We start from the raw sequence: 14877 nt of genomic DNA, 5'->3' as shown, positions 1-14877 counted from the left end.
CTAAAACTACCTGTACAGGATAAGATAGGACAGTGCTCTACACTAAAGCAATTGTTGAAGCAATTCTACTCAAGCTGCCACAAAACGAGAAATTCTTAATTAGAGAGGGATGGAACTCCCCCAGACCAACGCTGGTGGGGAGATCTCTGCTCTCAACCTCCAGGAGTGACCCTGGGGGGGTCCCCAGCCAAGACAGGAATCTCCACACACCCCCCAAGAAGGGTTCTGTTGTCAGAACCTGCCCCTGGGAAAGGGGACTGGTCCTTTGTGGTCAAAAGGGATGGACTGACAGTCACTGGACTCCAGGGGTTGCCTCCCCATCAGGGGCTTCATTCGGGGTGGAAGTAGCGGCCGAAGCTTTTCCTGCAGTCGGGGCACTGGTGGGGCTTCTCTTACTGGTGGGTCCATTGGTGTCTGGTCAAGTTAGAGCTGTGGGTGAAGCTCTTGCCACACTCCCCACACTTGTAGGGCCTCTCCCCGGTGTGGATGCGCCGGTGGGTGACAAGGTTGCAGTTCTGGTTGAAGCCCTTCCCGCAGTCGGTGCAGCGGAAGGGCCTCTCATCCGTGTGCGTCCGCTCATGCCTGAGGAGATCTGAGCTGGTCTGAAACCTCTTCCCACATTCCCCACACGTGTATGGCCGTTCCCCAGTGTGGATGACTTGGTGCTTAGGAAGGTTGGAGCTGTCCCTGAAGCTCTTTCCACATTCCCAACACATGTAAGGACGTTCCCCAGTGTGGATGTGCTTGTGTTTGCGAAGGGTGGAACTGTCACTGAAGCTCTTCCCACATTCCCCACATGGGTAGGGTCGTTCCCCGGTGTGGATGTGCTTGTGTTTGCGAAGGGTGGAGCTGTCACTGAAGCTCTTCCCACATTCCCCACACCTGTAAGGACGTTCCCCAGTGTGGATGTGCTGGTGGGTGAGGAGGGTGGTGCTCCTCTTGAAGCTCTTCCCACATTCCAAGCACCTGAAGGGCTTCTCCCTGCTGGGAGGCTGCTCAGGGACCACCAGCTCAGAGCTCCCCCTCAAGCTCCGGCCGCCTTCCCGGCACAGGCTGGCTCTTTCCTCCTCAGAGCACCCTGGGCTGGCTTTGGAGCCCCTCCTGCGGGGGGATCTCCGGCCCTTTTCCTCCCCGCTGCCTTCCTGCGCCGGGGAGCCCTTCAAAACGGCCTCTCCCACCAGGGTCTCACGGGGGGATTTGTCCTCCGCGCTCTCCCTCCTCAGCTCGGGGCCTGGGGCAGGAAGCAAGAAGGACAGGCAGGGGATTTGCCTCCGGCCCACAGGGAAGGCCAAGGACATCCCCCCAACTCCGGCCCCGGCAGGACGGCGGCGCCAGCGGGGTTGTCCTGCAGCCGGGGCCATGCTGGGCTGACAGAGCCAGCACAACACCCGCCCAAAGGGACACTGACTTCCTCCTCACCTGCCTGGGGGGCCCAAGGCATCTTCCTCTTCCTCGCAGCCTCCTCCTCCATCCGCCCAAGCTTTGGGAAGGACAAATCCTGAAGGGGGGGAAAACAAGGGCTGAGCACGTTGGCTTGGGGGTTCCTCCTGCCCAAGTCCATCTCTAGAACTCACCGGACATCCTGTGTCCATAAAAACCTCCAAAACACCAAGACTCAGCCCAGAAAACCCCAAATCATCGAGATTCAGGCAAAAGCCTATAAGAAAGAGTGAGAAGACTCCTGCCCCCCCAAACTGAAAAAAGTTGAGATTCACCTAAAAAATACTCTAAAATATGAAGATGAGCCCAAAAAAATTCTCCTAAGATTTCCCCTTCTCTGGTTTCCCCCCTTTATGGTTCAGAGAGTCTCTCCTGTCTGGGATGCTGGGGGTTCTACCTAGAGATGCTGGGAGTGTTGGGGGTCCCAAGGCTCCCTTCTCCTCTGATTCTCGCCTTCGGGATACTGCATTCCCAGAAATTCCCCCTCTCCAGGTTCTCCACTTTGTTGTCCTAGGGGATCCCAGGGGTCCCCATAGTCCAGGCTCCCCCTTCTCCGTGCCCCCCCTCACCAGGCTTTCAGGGGTCCTCTGAGAGGGCACTGGGAGGGACTGGGGGGGAACTGGGGCACACTGGGGGGCACTGGGGAGTTACCTGGGGATACCAGGACACATGGGGGGACACTGGCAGGTTACTGGGCCATACTGGGGGTTACTGGGTGCTCACTGCAGGATCACTGGGCCATACTGGGGGGCAGTGGGAGGTCACTGGGACACACTGGCTGGTCACTGAGGGGGTTACTGGGCCATACTGAGGGTCACTGGGAGGTCACTGGGATATACTGGGGGCACTGGGATCCCCTTACGTGGATGTGGTACATTTCCCACCCCGGATTTTTGGGGGCATCCCTAGGACCCCTCCCCTGGGGGTTGGAGGATCCCTTGAAACCCAATGCTGGGCTTTAGGGGACCCTGTAAAATCCCCTCAAAACCCCTGAAATTCCCCCCTGGACCCATTGAAACCTCCTCAAGGACCCCTCATCCCTCCCCAGCACCCTCTAAACCCTCTCAGTGACCCACAAAACCCACCTGAGACTCCCCAAGCCCATTCAGGGACCCTCAACCCCCCCCACGGGCCCTCAAAACTGTCTGGGACACCTTAAACCCCCTAGAGACCCCAAAACTGCCTCGAAGGTCCTCGCAAAGCCTCCCAGGAACCCAAAACCTCCCCAGAGAGCCCCAAAGCCCACCTGGGACACCCCAAATCTTCTCAGAAAACAAAACTCCCATCAGAGCCGCCCAAAACCCTCCAGGGACCTTCAACCTCCCCCCCGAGTCCTTTCAGGGACCCCTCAAAACGTCCCCGGGAACCCCCGAACCCCCCCGCTAAACCCCCCCGAGCCCTCCAGCCTTTCCAATCACACCCGCGCTCCCCGCAGCCCCCGAGGGGATCCCCAGACCCCGCTCTCGCCGCCCCCCCGCCAACTCACCCAGCGAAGTGCAGCGGCCGCAGGCGAGTCCTCCTCACTCCCGACCACGAGGCCAAAATGGCGCTCGCTCCGCGCGCCCTCCGCCTTTACAGACCCGCCCCGCAGCCAATCAGCGCGCGGCCACGGCCCCTGCCCGCCCCCCGCCTGCGCGGGGCATTGTGGGAGTTGTAGTCTTTGCGGCGGGGGAGGATCGGACTTTTTTTGGTTTTTAGTTTTTCTGTCTTCTTTTATTTTCTCTTTTTTTCTTTCTCTCTTTTCTTTCTTTTTTCTTTCTTCTTTCTTTTCTTCCCTTTTTTCTCTCTCTTTTTTCTTTTTTCTCTTTTTTATTTGTTCTTTTTTTTCCTCATTTTTTCCTATTTTTCTTTTTTTTCTCTTTTTTCTCCTTTTTATCTCTTTTCTCCCTTTTTTAATTTTCGTTTTTCTTATTTTTCCCTTTTCCTTTTTTTTTTACATAGTTTTCTATTAGTTCTTTTATTCAAGGACGATTTAAACACAGATCAAAACAATCTCCATGTACATATCTTACAAAAACAGATAATCTGCCTTGTTCCAGGTTTGTGAGGGTTCCTAAGATCACAGACATTGAGACATCAAGGGTGGAAAGTGAAGCAACTGCATCCTGTCCCTTGCCACAGCCTTCAATCCACAGCCAGCCCTGGATTTCTGCAAAGCCGCTGGGCAGGAGCAGGAGATGGAGCTGGTGCTCGGCGGGAGGGGCAGGCAGGCCACGCACCTTCTATTAGAGGCACTTCAATCATCCAGGAGATCCAATGGTTCCAGGGCTGTGTGTTCATTCTTCAGGCATCCAGCCCCAGTACGGTCCCCGACCTTGAAGCGCCCCCCTGGATGCCTAAGTGTCCCCTAAATGTCCCCCTAAAACTGCCCCATAAGTGCCCCTCAGGATCCCCAAGTGTCCCCCCAGTACCAACTCTTTATTCGTGTTTATTATTTCACTTTCTGGGTGTCTAAAACATTTCTGGCACGGTTTTGCCTTGGGGGAGCTGAACCTCATTGCTGGCAGCAGGGACTTGGCTCACAGCTGAGGAGTGTCTGTTACCAAAGGTGAACCTCATGAGTTTCAGATTGTGGCAAAAAAAGAAGAAAAAGCCCTCTTTGCTGTGTGCAGCCAGTTCTGTGAGCAAAGCAGGACCCAGGAGACTGAGCAGAGACAGGATGGAGTTGGGAAATATGGAGCAAGGTTGTCCACACTGTGTCAGACCTCAAGGGAAAGCTCCAGCCAGTCCAAACCTCCTTAGGAGAGACCCTGGATCAAAATCAATTAGAGAAAGCTGCAATCAACTCTTTTCAAAGGAGAAAAGTAAGAAACTACACCCTTGAAAATAAGAATGCATGTTTATCAGAACCTCTTTGAAGTATTTCTGCGTATTAAGAAAACTTCCTGATTAACTGCACTCGACTAGAGGAAAATCAAGGCAGAGCTGTGGTTTCTTAGCACTTGATTGATTTTAAGGAGCCCCGTGGTCCCCACGGTGCACTTGGCACTGAGTCCTTGAACCTCAGGTGAGGTTCTCCTCTGAGAGAGAGGAGACCTTTCCATGAGTCCAAGTCAGAAGATAATCTCAACATATCTCAAAGCATTAATGGGTCTCACTGAGGGCCATTCCCAATCCAGGCTCCTCAAGGACTCCTTGAAGGAGACCACTGCAGGCCATGATTGCACAAATCTGTCACAGACTTTGTGTCAAAAGCAAAAGCCAAAGTGCCCTTAAAAACTGAACTACTTCAAAGAAATGATGAGCCCCACAGAGTGTCACAACTGACAAAGCCTCTCAAGGGACTCATTAGAGCAGGTAATTGCAGAGGATTGCACAAACCTCTCCGAGACTCAGTGTGGAAAGCAGAACACAAAGTCCTGTGAAAACCCTGCAGTCCCTGAAGCATTAACGAGCCCCACCGGGTGTCACAACCGACAGAGTCTCTCAGGGGACTAATTAGAGCAGGTCATTGGAGGCCACGGCTGAACAAACCTCTCAGAGGCTCAGTGTCAAAAAAAGCACCTCAATAAACCCTGAGTGCCTTGAAGCATTAATGAGCCCCACTGAGGGTTGTCACTGTCTGAGGCTCTCAAGGGACTTGTTACAGCAGATAATTGGAGGACATGGTTGCACAAACCTCTCAAAAATGCAAAATCAAAACCCCAAATTGCTCTGAAAACCTTGCAGTCCCTTGAAACTTTAAGGAGCCCCCTGAGGGCCATTCCTGACAAAGCCTCCCCAGGGACTCTCCAGCAGATCCTTGGAGGCTGTGGGTGCAGGGAGGCAAAGGCTCTGGGCAGCAGCTCAGGTGCTGAGAAAAGCCTGGCTCGGTTTGGGGAAGTTTCCTTCCTTTTCAGGCTTCCTCCAGCTTTGGGAAACGCTGCCTGTGAGATTGGCACCACCTAAGAAGGGCTCTGGCAGGTTCCTGGGAGCAAAACTGGCTTGCTTTGGGCTCCACTCGAGATCTTTGGAGCATGGAGACACCTGAGAGTTAAAAAGAGGAGGCTGCATCTTTGACAACATTTGGGAACAAGGAGGGATTGCTCATATGTGGATAATCTGCATGGGAATGGTTGCTTTGAGTTAAAGCATTAAATTAAAATATATGTGGGTATCTCAGTGATTACTTTTGGTTTTAAATAGGAATATTTAATTTTTCTGTATATTTATGTTATGAAGTTGGTAGATTAGAAAACAATCATGGTGACTTTTCTCTCATGCAAACTTTAATTTGATCTTGGGAATTTTGAATGACATCTCTATGAGACAGATAAAACTCACAGGAAAATGGCACAAATACCTTGGGAAAATAAGCGAAGTATTAGGATGACGTTTGTGTGAATTCAGATTTTTCTCTTGAAAAAATGCCCTGTGCTTGTCCCTTGGCTAATTGGATACTTGATTTTTTTCTGACCTGCTATTGTCATCAGTGACACCTCAGGGTTTAAGAAGACTTCTCAATGGGTGTTAGTGCTGGCTGAGACACAGCAGCATCCTCAGCCCTCGCCTGGGAGAGGACATTCCCTCCCCAGGCCAAAGTGAGTTCCTGAAACCCCTTTTCAGCTGAGTTGTGGCTTTATTAGAAGGCACCTGCGATGGAGGAGCTGCTGCCTTGTAGCTCCCCCCCTGCCAGTGAGCCCTGCAGGGAGTCCCTGTGCTCTGGGAGGGTGGGGAATGCACAGGGAGGGCTCAGCTCCCCAGGCAGCAGGAGCATTGCTGGGCCTCTGCCAGGGCTTGCAGGGCACTGGGGAGTGTTGCAGGGCTGGGATGGGAGTGAGCGGGTTCTGGGCTGGATTTGTGAGGGCTCAGGAATCCAAGGGACAGAGCAGCAAGGTCGGGAATGTTGGATTATCAGTGACTCTCTCAGAAGTTATAAAAACCTGATCTGTTCAGGCAAATCAGGTATGGTGGGGAGATCACCCTCTTTGAACCACTTTCTTCTCTGGATGACTGAAAACTGCAGGGCACACTGGCACTGCTTGCATTAACCTGTCTCTTAGTACAGTTAGGAACTCTTGTTATTTCTGCATAAACCGTTGCTTCCCTGTCCTGCTAAAATGCCCATGGATGCATCAGAGCCACTAGATTCCCTGGAAGAGAGAAGCCTGGTTTACTTCCAATGGGATTCACCCCTCACCATGTGAAGGTGAATGATTCAGATCTTGGACAGTCTCCCAGATCTTGGTGTGCTGACAGAGCGCCAGGGGATGAGCTCCCACATGTGAGGAGAGCTGGGATTAATCTCTCTCACCAAGGTCTAAGAACTGAGCCATGCCTTGCCTTGCTTTGTTTGGATTGCTTCTCCTTCCCTTGCCTTGCCTTACCTTGCTTTGCTTCCCCATTTTCATCACTTTTCTCCTTTTTCACCCTCTTTCTTCTCATTCTTACATTAAATGCATTAAACATCTGGACAAGGAATGTAAGCCAGACTGTTCTGCAAGGGGTTGGTATTTATGCATTTCCTTCCTTTTTTTCTCCTCTATCCCCAGGCATTCTATTTGATAAAATCCCCTCTGGCCAGACAAGTCAAGATTCCCTTATCTCTGTGGCAAATCCGGGTCATGCAGGCTCATGGATTCTGTTCTTCCCTCCCTTTGCAAACCTCCCTGCAGCAAACAGCCCCTGCTGGATTCCCAAACCTTCCTGCAGAGCTTGCTCCAGCTCCCCTCCTCCTGCAGTCCCGTGTGTGCTGGTGTGTGGAGCCTTTCTCTAGGCCTGAAGTGGGGGTGGTGGCGGACAGGCCACAGGATTGCTCTGCAGAGGGAAAATGTCCCAAAGAAAAGGCTTGGAGAACCACACTGTTGGATTTGGATTCGTTCTTCTGGCATTCTGTGACCACTCCAGCCTGCAGGGCCTGTGCTTCACGGTGTTCCTGCTCATCTACCTGGTGGTGCTGGCAGGGAACAGCCTGGTTGCCTCCTCACTGTGCTGGACTCCAGCCTGCACAGCCCCATGTACTTCTTCCTGAGGAACTTGTCCTTCCTGCAGGTCTACTACACCTCTGTCACTGCCAAAAATGCTGGTGTGTCTCCTGAGGGCAGATGGCAGGATCTCCTTCCTTGGCTGTGCTGCCCAGCTGTATTTCCTGGTTCTGCTGGGCAGCACCCAAAGCCTTCTCCTGGCTACCATGGCCTACGAGCACTCCATGGCCATGTGCCACCCCCTGCTCTGTCCCCTGGCCATGAGCAGGGGCTCTGCACCAGGCTGCTGCTGGGCTCCTGGGGGGCTGTGGCACCAGTGCAGGCAGGACAGACCTACCAGCTGTTCCCTTTGCCCTTCTGTGCATCCCGTGACCTTCCTCACTTCTTCTGGGACATCCCCCCACTGCTGGACCTGGCCTGTGCAGACACATTCTGGAACCAAGTGGGGCTGCACACCATCACCCTGGTTTTTTTAATCCTTCCCTTCTGCTTAATAGTTCTGTCTTACATTCAAATTATCAGGGCAATTGTGAAAATCCCCTCAGTTCTGGGCAGGCACAAAGTCTTCTCCACCTGCTCCTCACACCTCGGGGTGCTGACACTCTTCTATGGCTCAGCCACAGTCGTCTACTTAAAGTCGTCTACTCGAGGGATTCTGGAGATCCTGACAAACACTCTGCCCTGTTTGACACAGTTGTGACTCCCATGTTTAACCCTCTCATCTATAGCCTGAAGAGTGAGGAAGTGAGAATGGCCTTGAAGAGACTCCTATGGACAAAGTGATCCTACAGAGGGTGTAAAATGGTCCCAAATGCTGTAAGTCCCACTGGGGTATGTGGTTGCCTGAACAAAGCACCCCATATTCACTCCAACAAAACCACGTGTCCAGCCTGGCTTTCCTCCTCCTCCAGGAGGGGAACGGTGTCCTGAGGCATTCCTGTTATGTCCTGCCCTGCCATGACATCTTTGTCCTCCAGAGCACCTTCAGTACCCCAAAAGAGTTCAATGCCAAGAGCTCCTTCAAGCTGGGTCTGACCAATGTAATGTTAAGGGGAAACAGTGCAATCGTGGTCAGTCATCAATGAGCCCCAGAGGTGACACAACCCATGAGAGGTGACTCCCCTTGGGTTTGAGAAATCCCTTGCTAGGCCTCATGGCCTATGGGCAGTGTTTCTGTGTGGAATCAGCTTAAAAAGCTAAAGGATATGAAGGGCACCTTGCCCTGCTATGAAATCTTGCACTGAGTTCTGTAAGGCTTGAGTAACTTGGCATACAGAATAAATAATTAATAATTTTAAAAACCCACCAAGGGGATAGTTCAGCACTAGAACAGGGTCCCAGAGACCTGTGGAGTTTCCATCTGTCAAGGTTTAGCAATGTCAGCCAGGCACTCAGCACTGCACAGTCGCTCACTCCCTCCCCACCACAGGGATGGGGCAGAGAATCAGAAGGGTAGAAGTGACAAAACTCCTGGGTTGAGTCAAAGACGTGCACATGTGCAAGGCCAAACCAGGAATTCATTCCCAGTTTCCCATGGACAGGCAGGTGTTCAGCACCTCCAGGAGAGCGGGGCCCCGTCCCGAGTAACGGTGACCTGGGTAGACAAACACCATCACTCCAAAGTTCCCCCCTACACACCCTGAGTGTGATGTCCATGGTCTGGAGCAGCTCTTGGGTCAGGGGGGTCACCTGTCCCAGGTGTGTCTCCTCCCACCCTCCCATGCAATCCCAGCTCCCTCCCCAGCGTGGCCGTACCAGGGGCAGGAAAGGCCTTGGAGCTGTGCAAGTGCTGCCCAGCAATAACAAAACTGTTGGTGTAGAGTCGTGACGGTCGATAAAGACACAAAGAGTCTAGTTGTGTGCAGAAAAGATGCCTCTATTTTCTCATCTGCCTTTTTATACCCCTTGCTAGCAGCAAGCAATAACCTCATTTTAGCTAAGCAAGCAACAGTGTTTTCATTGTCTAGGATCAACTGGTGATACATTTAGCAAAGCTCAAGGCCTTATTGTAGTTCCCTCATCCTAGGCCTACCAACTTTACAGTCTGCTTTGTTTCTCCATTAGGGCTGTGTACTGACTTCCTTATCATCAAGGATACACCCTAAAGCTTACCGAGTCAATATATTCATCCTGGGAGCCAATAGACCCGCTGTTAACACCTTCGGAAGGGCCTGTGAGGTCCCTTCTCTCAGCAGGAGCTGATGGCTCAGCCCGTCACTCATGGCTGGGCCAGGGGCTCTCCAGCTGCCCCTGCCCTGGCCTGTGACAGCCCAGCACAAACCCCTTTGGTTTAAAGAGGCCCTGCAGTGTCACAATGGCCCCTTGATTCCGTGAGGTTCCACAGTGTCCCAGGGCTCCCCTGATTCCATGAGGCCCCACGTGTCACAGTGGCCACTTGATTCCATGAGGTTCCACAGTGTCCCAAGGGTCCCTTTAGCTCCGTGGGGCTCTTTGACATCCCGTGACCTCCCGGCTCTTTAGGAGCCCTGAGAACTTCAACAGGGGGAAGTGCCGGATTCTGCCCTGGGATGGGGCAACCCCGCATGGACGGACAGACTGGGAAGGAGAGGCTGGAAAGTAGTGCCGGGAAAGGGCCCTGGGGGTGCTGGTGGGTGGCCAGTTGGCCCTGAGTCAGCAGTGCCCTGGCAGCCAGGAGGGCCAAGCCTGTCCTGGGGGCATCAGGCCCAGCATGGCCGGCCGGGCCAGGGAGGGGATTGTCCCGCTCTGCTCTGCCCTGGGGCGGCCTCACCTGCACCATTGGGGCAGTTTGGGGGGACACAATGGAAGGGAGAGATTGAGCCATTAGGGAGTGTCCAAAGGAGGGCAGGGAAGATGGGGAAGGGCTTTGGGGGGAAGGCGTGTGAGGACACTGAGGGCACTTGGTGTGTTCAGCTGGAGAAGAGGAGACTGAGGGGAGACCTCACTGCAGGTACAATTCCTGGGCAGGGGTAGAGGAGGGGCAGGCCCTGAGCTCTGCTCTGGGGGGAGCAGGGACAGGACTGAGGGAATGGCCTGGAGTTGTGTCAGGGCAGGGTTAGGTTGGATCTTAGAAAGAGGTTGTTCCCCCAGAGGGTGGTTGGGCACTGAACAGGCTCCCCAGGGCAGTGGGCACAGCACCAAGGCTGACAGAGCTCAAGAAGAGTTTGGATAGTACACTCAGGCTCCTGGTGTGACCCTTGGGGATGGTCCTGTGCAGGGCTAAGGGTTGGACTGGATGATCCTTGTGGGTCCCTTCCAAGTCAGCCTATTCTGTGATTCTGTGATTATCAACCCTGGGTTCAGCACAAAGCCAAAATATAGCCCTGCACCAGCCACGGGGAAGAAATTTAACTGTACTGCCCCTGAAACCAGTACAGCCATTAGGGGCTCTCACAGAAACATCCCACAGTCCATTTGCCACCTGGAACCAGTGACTCTGAGTTCCTGTTTCCCCAGCCCCAGGGATGGTCTCCTTGTCTGCTCATTCCCTCCACACTCTCTTTTCAGTGATGGCCTCACTGGGGCTTGCTGACATCCTCAACAACTTGGAGGTTTCCTGAGGAATTTGACTTCTCTAGAGGCTTGCTCAGTCTTCAGATCCTCAGTTCAGGAATTCAGTGCCAAAGGGCTCATTGACATTCAAAATATCTTAAGGAGACTAAACTCTGGAAGCAACTTACTTTTAAATCTTCCATTCTGTTGTCGTTTCTTAGACAGATTTCACAGCCACACTCCACAGTCCATTTTCCACCTGGAACCAGTGACTCTGAGTTCCTGCTTCCCCAGCCCCAGGGATGGTCTTCGTGTCTGCTCATTCCTCTACACTCTATTTTCAGTGCTGGCATCTTAACCAGACAAGCCCCTGGGAATAATTTACTTGCAAGTCTTCAATTCTTTTGTGGTTAATTAGACATATCTCAGAATTGCATTACAAGTGAATATATTGTATTAAAGAAACAATGACAAAACATTTCCTTTTTTATGTCCCGTTTATTTTTTTCCCGTTTTAACATTAATATCAGCAATCCCCAGTCGATACTGATCCTGAGCAATTCTTAATTCAGTCTGAATAGATAAGAAAACCAAGACCATTTATGTCTGACAATCCAACAGACTTTATCCCTATCCCCACCCCACCATTCCCTCATCAAACCCCTGGCACTTCAAGCAACCTTGGGCAAATCTGAGCTCCCTCCACTCAAGGCTGGACCTGCAGGTTTCAGCTCCTTGGCACCAACTCCCACCTGCTTGGCTTGGAGAAGGAGCTGCACAAGACACAGAGGGATGTTCATTTAATGCCAGCAAACAAAACCAGAGGAAGGCACAGCTCAATAAAAACCAGAAGACCTTCCCCTGCTGTGTATTAAGTCCACATTGCCTCCACTGAAGTCCACTTTGCACAGTAGATAGTCTTAGACCAATGGCAAACACCTTCTGTGTCAAGCACAGATCCCAGGATGCCCCCAACACTCCCTGCCCTGGATTCTGTCCATATTTGCCCTTTGCACACAGGGAGTCACACACTGAAGTCACAAGTTCCCTTGAACCACAGTGGAGGAAAAGAGAAAGTGAATTAATTTCTCTGTTGTGCAGAGCTAAATCTGCACTCATCCCAATATTCTGGGCTTACAGGACCTTTATCAAACAAATTCTGCAGCATCTGTTCACTGGGCAAACATCTGTGTGGGTGGCCAGGCCCAAGGAGTGGTGGGCAATGGAGTTCCATCCATTGGTGTTCCCAGGGCTCAGCACTGGGCTCAGGGCACTTCAGTCTCTTTCCCAATGATCTGCACAAGGGGATGGAGTGCAGCCTCAGGCAGTTCCCAGGGGACACCAAGCTGGGGGGAGTGTTGATGTGCTGGAGGGCAGGAAGGCTCTGCAGAGGGATCTGGACAGGCTGGATCCATGGGCCCAGGCCACTTGGAGGAGGTTCAACAAGGCCAAGTGCCAGGTGCTCTACCTGAGACACTTTCATCTGGTCAGTCCCATCCCCCTGTCCATTGTTGGATGTCACTCAGGAGCCCAACTCTTGGTTCCCTGTGCATCTCCAGGATGGACTTTCACAGCCAACCTCTCTGCCCTGGTGGCAGGAGGGCCTACCCTGATAAGGCCTAAAATCCCATCAGACAATGCCAACAGTGCCAGCTCTCATGCAAGCTGTCTGTGAGATCTGAGAGTTACCGGTGGCACCATGGGAATGGTTTTGGTGTTGAATGATGCTCAAACCAGCCTGGTTCACCCAACTCCAAACACACATCCTGCTTTTGGAAGTTGGATGGGACAGTGAAGCTGGTAACTGGTCTGTACATTTGTGAGGAGCAGTCAATCCCTTCCTACTATAGAAGTCCAGTCCCCTTTCATCCAGGCAGGTTCTTCTAACACAGCCCTTCTTGGGGTAGATGTGTGGAGATTCCTGCCTTGGGTGGGGACACCCTCCAAGGACACTCCTCAAGGTTGAGCAAAAGAAATCTCCCCATGACCGTTGGTCTGGTGAGTTCCATCAGATCTCTACTTAATAATTATTTCTTTTGGCTAGCTTTAATATAATTGTTCAATAATTTCTTCAATATAGTGCACTATCCTATCTTATACTGTACAACTAGCAGTTTTAGCCTTTGTATTGTGTAGTAAATAATTCTGATTAAGATCTTTTGTCTGATCATTTGTAAGAATAAATGATTCTTTTCATATAAATACTCTCATTTTGCCAATCATTAAAACGTGTGGGACAAAAGTGGTTCGGTCACAATTCTGTAATCCCTTAAATTGAATTTGTTGACAAAATCTGAGGCAAAGATTGGATCCCTTATTCCTTGAGGCTTCGCAGTGTTACAATGGCTCCTTGATTCCATGAGGTTGCACTGTTTCCCAGCGTTCTTGGGCTCCATAAAGCCCTGCAGTGTGACAATGGCCCACTGATTCCATCATTTTCCCAGTGTCACAATGGACCCTTGATTCCATGAGGTTCCCCAGTGTCACAGTGTTCCCTTTGACTCCAGAAGGCCTTGCAGAATCAGAATGGTCCCTGGATTCTGGGAGGTTCCACAGTGTCACAATGGACCCTTGATTCCATGAGATTCCGCAGTGTCTCATTGGTTCCCTTTGTTCCCAGGAGGTTCCTTTGTTTCCATCAGGCCCTGCCACATCCCAGACTCCCTTTGGTTCCATGAGGTGCTGCAGGGTCACAATGTCCCCTTTATTCCATGAGGTTCCACCATCTCCCATGGTTCCTTTGGTTCCATGGGATTCCACAGGGCCAAAACTCCCTGATTCTTATCCTTCCAAAATTTGTGGGCCCATTCTATCCCTGCCTGGGATGGAGCACTACTGTGTTTCTGCAGGAATGGATCCATGGCCATCCTGCCACTGCGCCAATTGAATGCTGCACAAACGTCACTGCAGGCCCAACCCTGGATGCAGGAACAGTCTGGGAACTCCCGGCCTGCTCCCATTCAGCAGAGACAGTTGGGGTCCCAAAGAGCACAAGTGATTGACTGCAACCCCTGCAGTTCTCTGGCATTGCTGGGGACAAAGGCATGAACTGCCAGGAGCTCTGCAGAGCCCTGACAGTGCCACTGCAATCCCAAGCTGCATTGCCCGGGGCAACCCTCAGCACAGCCAAGGCCACAACCCTTCCTGAAAGGTGTCCCTTCTGGGCAGGGCCAGGGGGACAAACCCCTCCATCTGTCCCTGCACATGTTGTGTCCAATTCTCATCCCCCACTTAGGGACAAAGTCAGGCTACATTTTATACCTTATTAACCAGGACTGTGGAAAGTGCTGTGGGTGGGACTGTGGTCCAATTTCCATTTAATTTGTGGGCACGTTGTACAGAATATTTCTTGGTAAGAGGTGCACTTGGTTTGTACAAAACATCTCTGGGTATCAAGGAGAACAAAGAGACCATGCAGCTTTCACCTTGTTCCATTTTCCTCGTCCGTGATGTGTCAACACACACCACAGGACTTTCATCTGATTTCCGTGTCTGTTCTGATCCCCACGGGCCCTGTAGTGATTTGAGCTTTGCATTTTCTTCACTCTTTTGTGCTTCCAACCCACACACCCCCTCCAGTCTGGGCCTCCCAAAGAACTCAGGAGTCTGCTGTTAGTGTTTCCCACTGCAAGGGCTGGAACTTGGGCCACAATCTGTGCCAGGAGCAGAGAGACCCCTGGACAGAGAAACTTCTTGGCAATGGAATTATTAAGAAAAAAGGACAGGCTGTGGGGATCAGTGTCAGGGCATGGCCTGGGAAGTGTCTTGAGCAGCCTCCTGTTTAACAGGACCAGCTTTTTCATTCCCTTTTCCCTCTGTTTTCTCATGCTTGTTCCTCCTCAAACTGCCGTGATCCCATCCTTTCCTTTCCTTTGTTTCTTTCCTAGAAATCCCATGACAAGTCTTCCTCAGTCCCCAAATGTGCTTTCTTGTTGCCCATCATAAGTTTCAGACCCTGAGCATGGAAACTCCATCCACATCTGTGAGGTCACGCTGGGAGGCTCTGCCATTGACCTACTTGGTGAAGGCTTCACACAAATATTTTGGAACTCTCTTTTAATTA

General features: G+C 51.8%; 1 protein-coding gene and 1 pseudogene across 1 annotated transcript in view; one reads left to right on the top strand and one right to left on the bottom strand.

Annotated features, from left to right (window-relative positions):
* Nucleotides 1–14877, top strand: part of LOC127474809 (uncharacterized) — a 1721191-nt pseudogene that overhangs the window by 420651 nt on the left and 1285663 nt on the right.
* LOC127474829 (zinc finger protein 850-like) overlaps nt 1–14877 on the bottom strand; it is a 151199-nt gene that overhangs the window by 121462 nt on the left and 14860 nt on the right. Inside the window, 1 exon segment of the mRNA XM_051796132.1 lies at nt 397–984. Within this exon segment, the coding sequence (XP_051652092.1) occupies nt 397–984 (588 nt within the window).

Source organism: Manacus candei, unplaced genomic scaffold (genome assembly GCF_025592945.1).
Source record: "Manacus candei isolate 608988 ecotype Guabito, Panama unplaced genomic scaffold, ASM2559294v1 h1tg000045l, whole genome shotgun sequence".
NCBI lineage: Eukaryota > Metazoa > Chordata > Aves > Passeriformes > Pipridae > Manacus > Manacus candei.
This window is presented reverse-complemented; position numbering and strand designations above follow the sequence as displayed.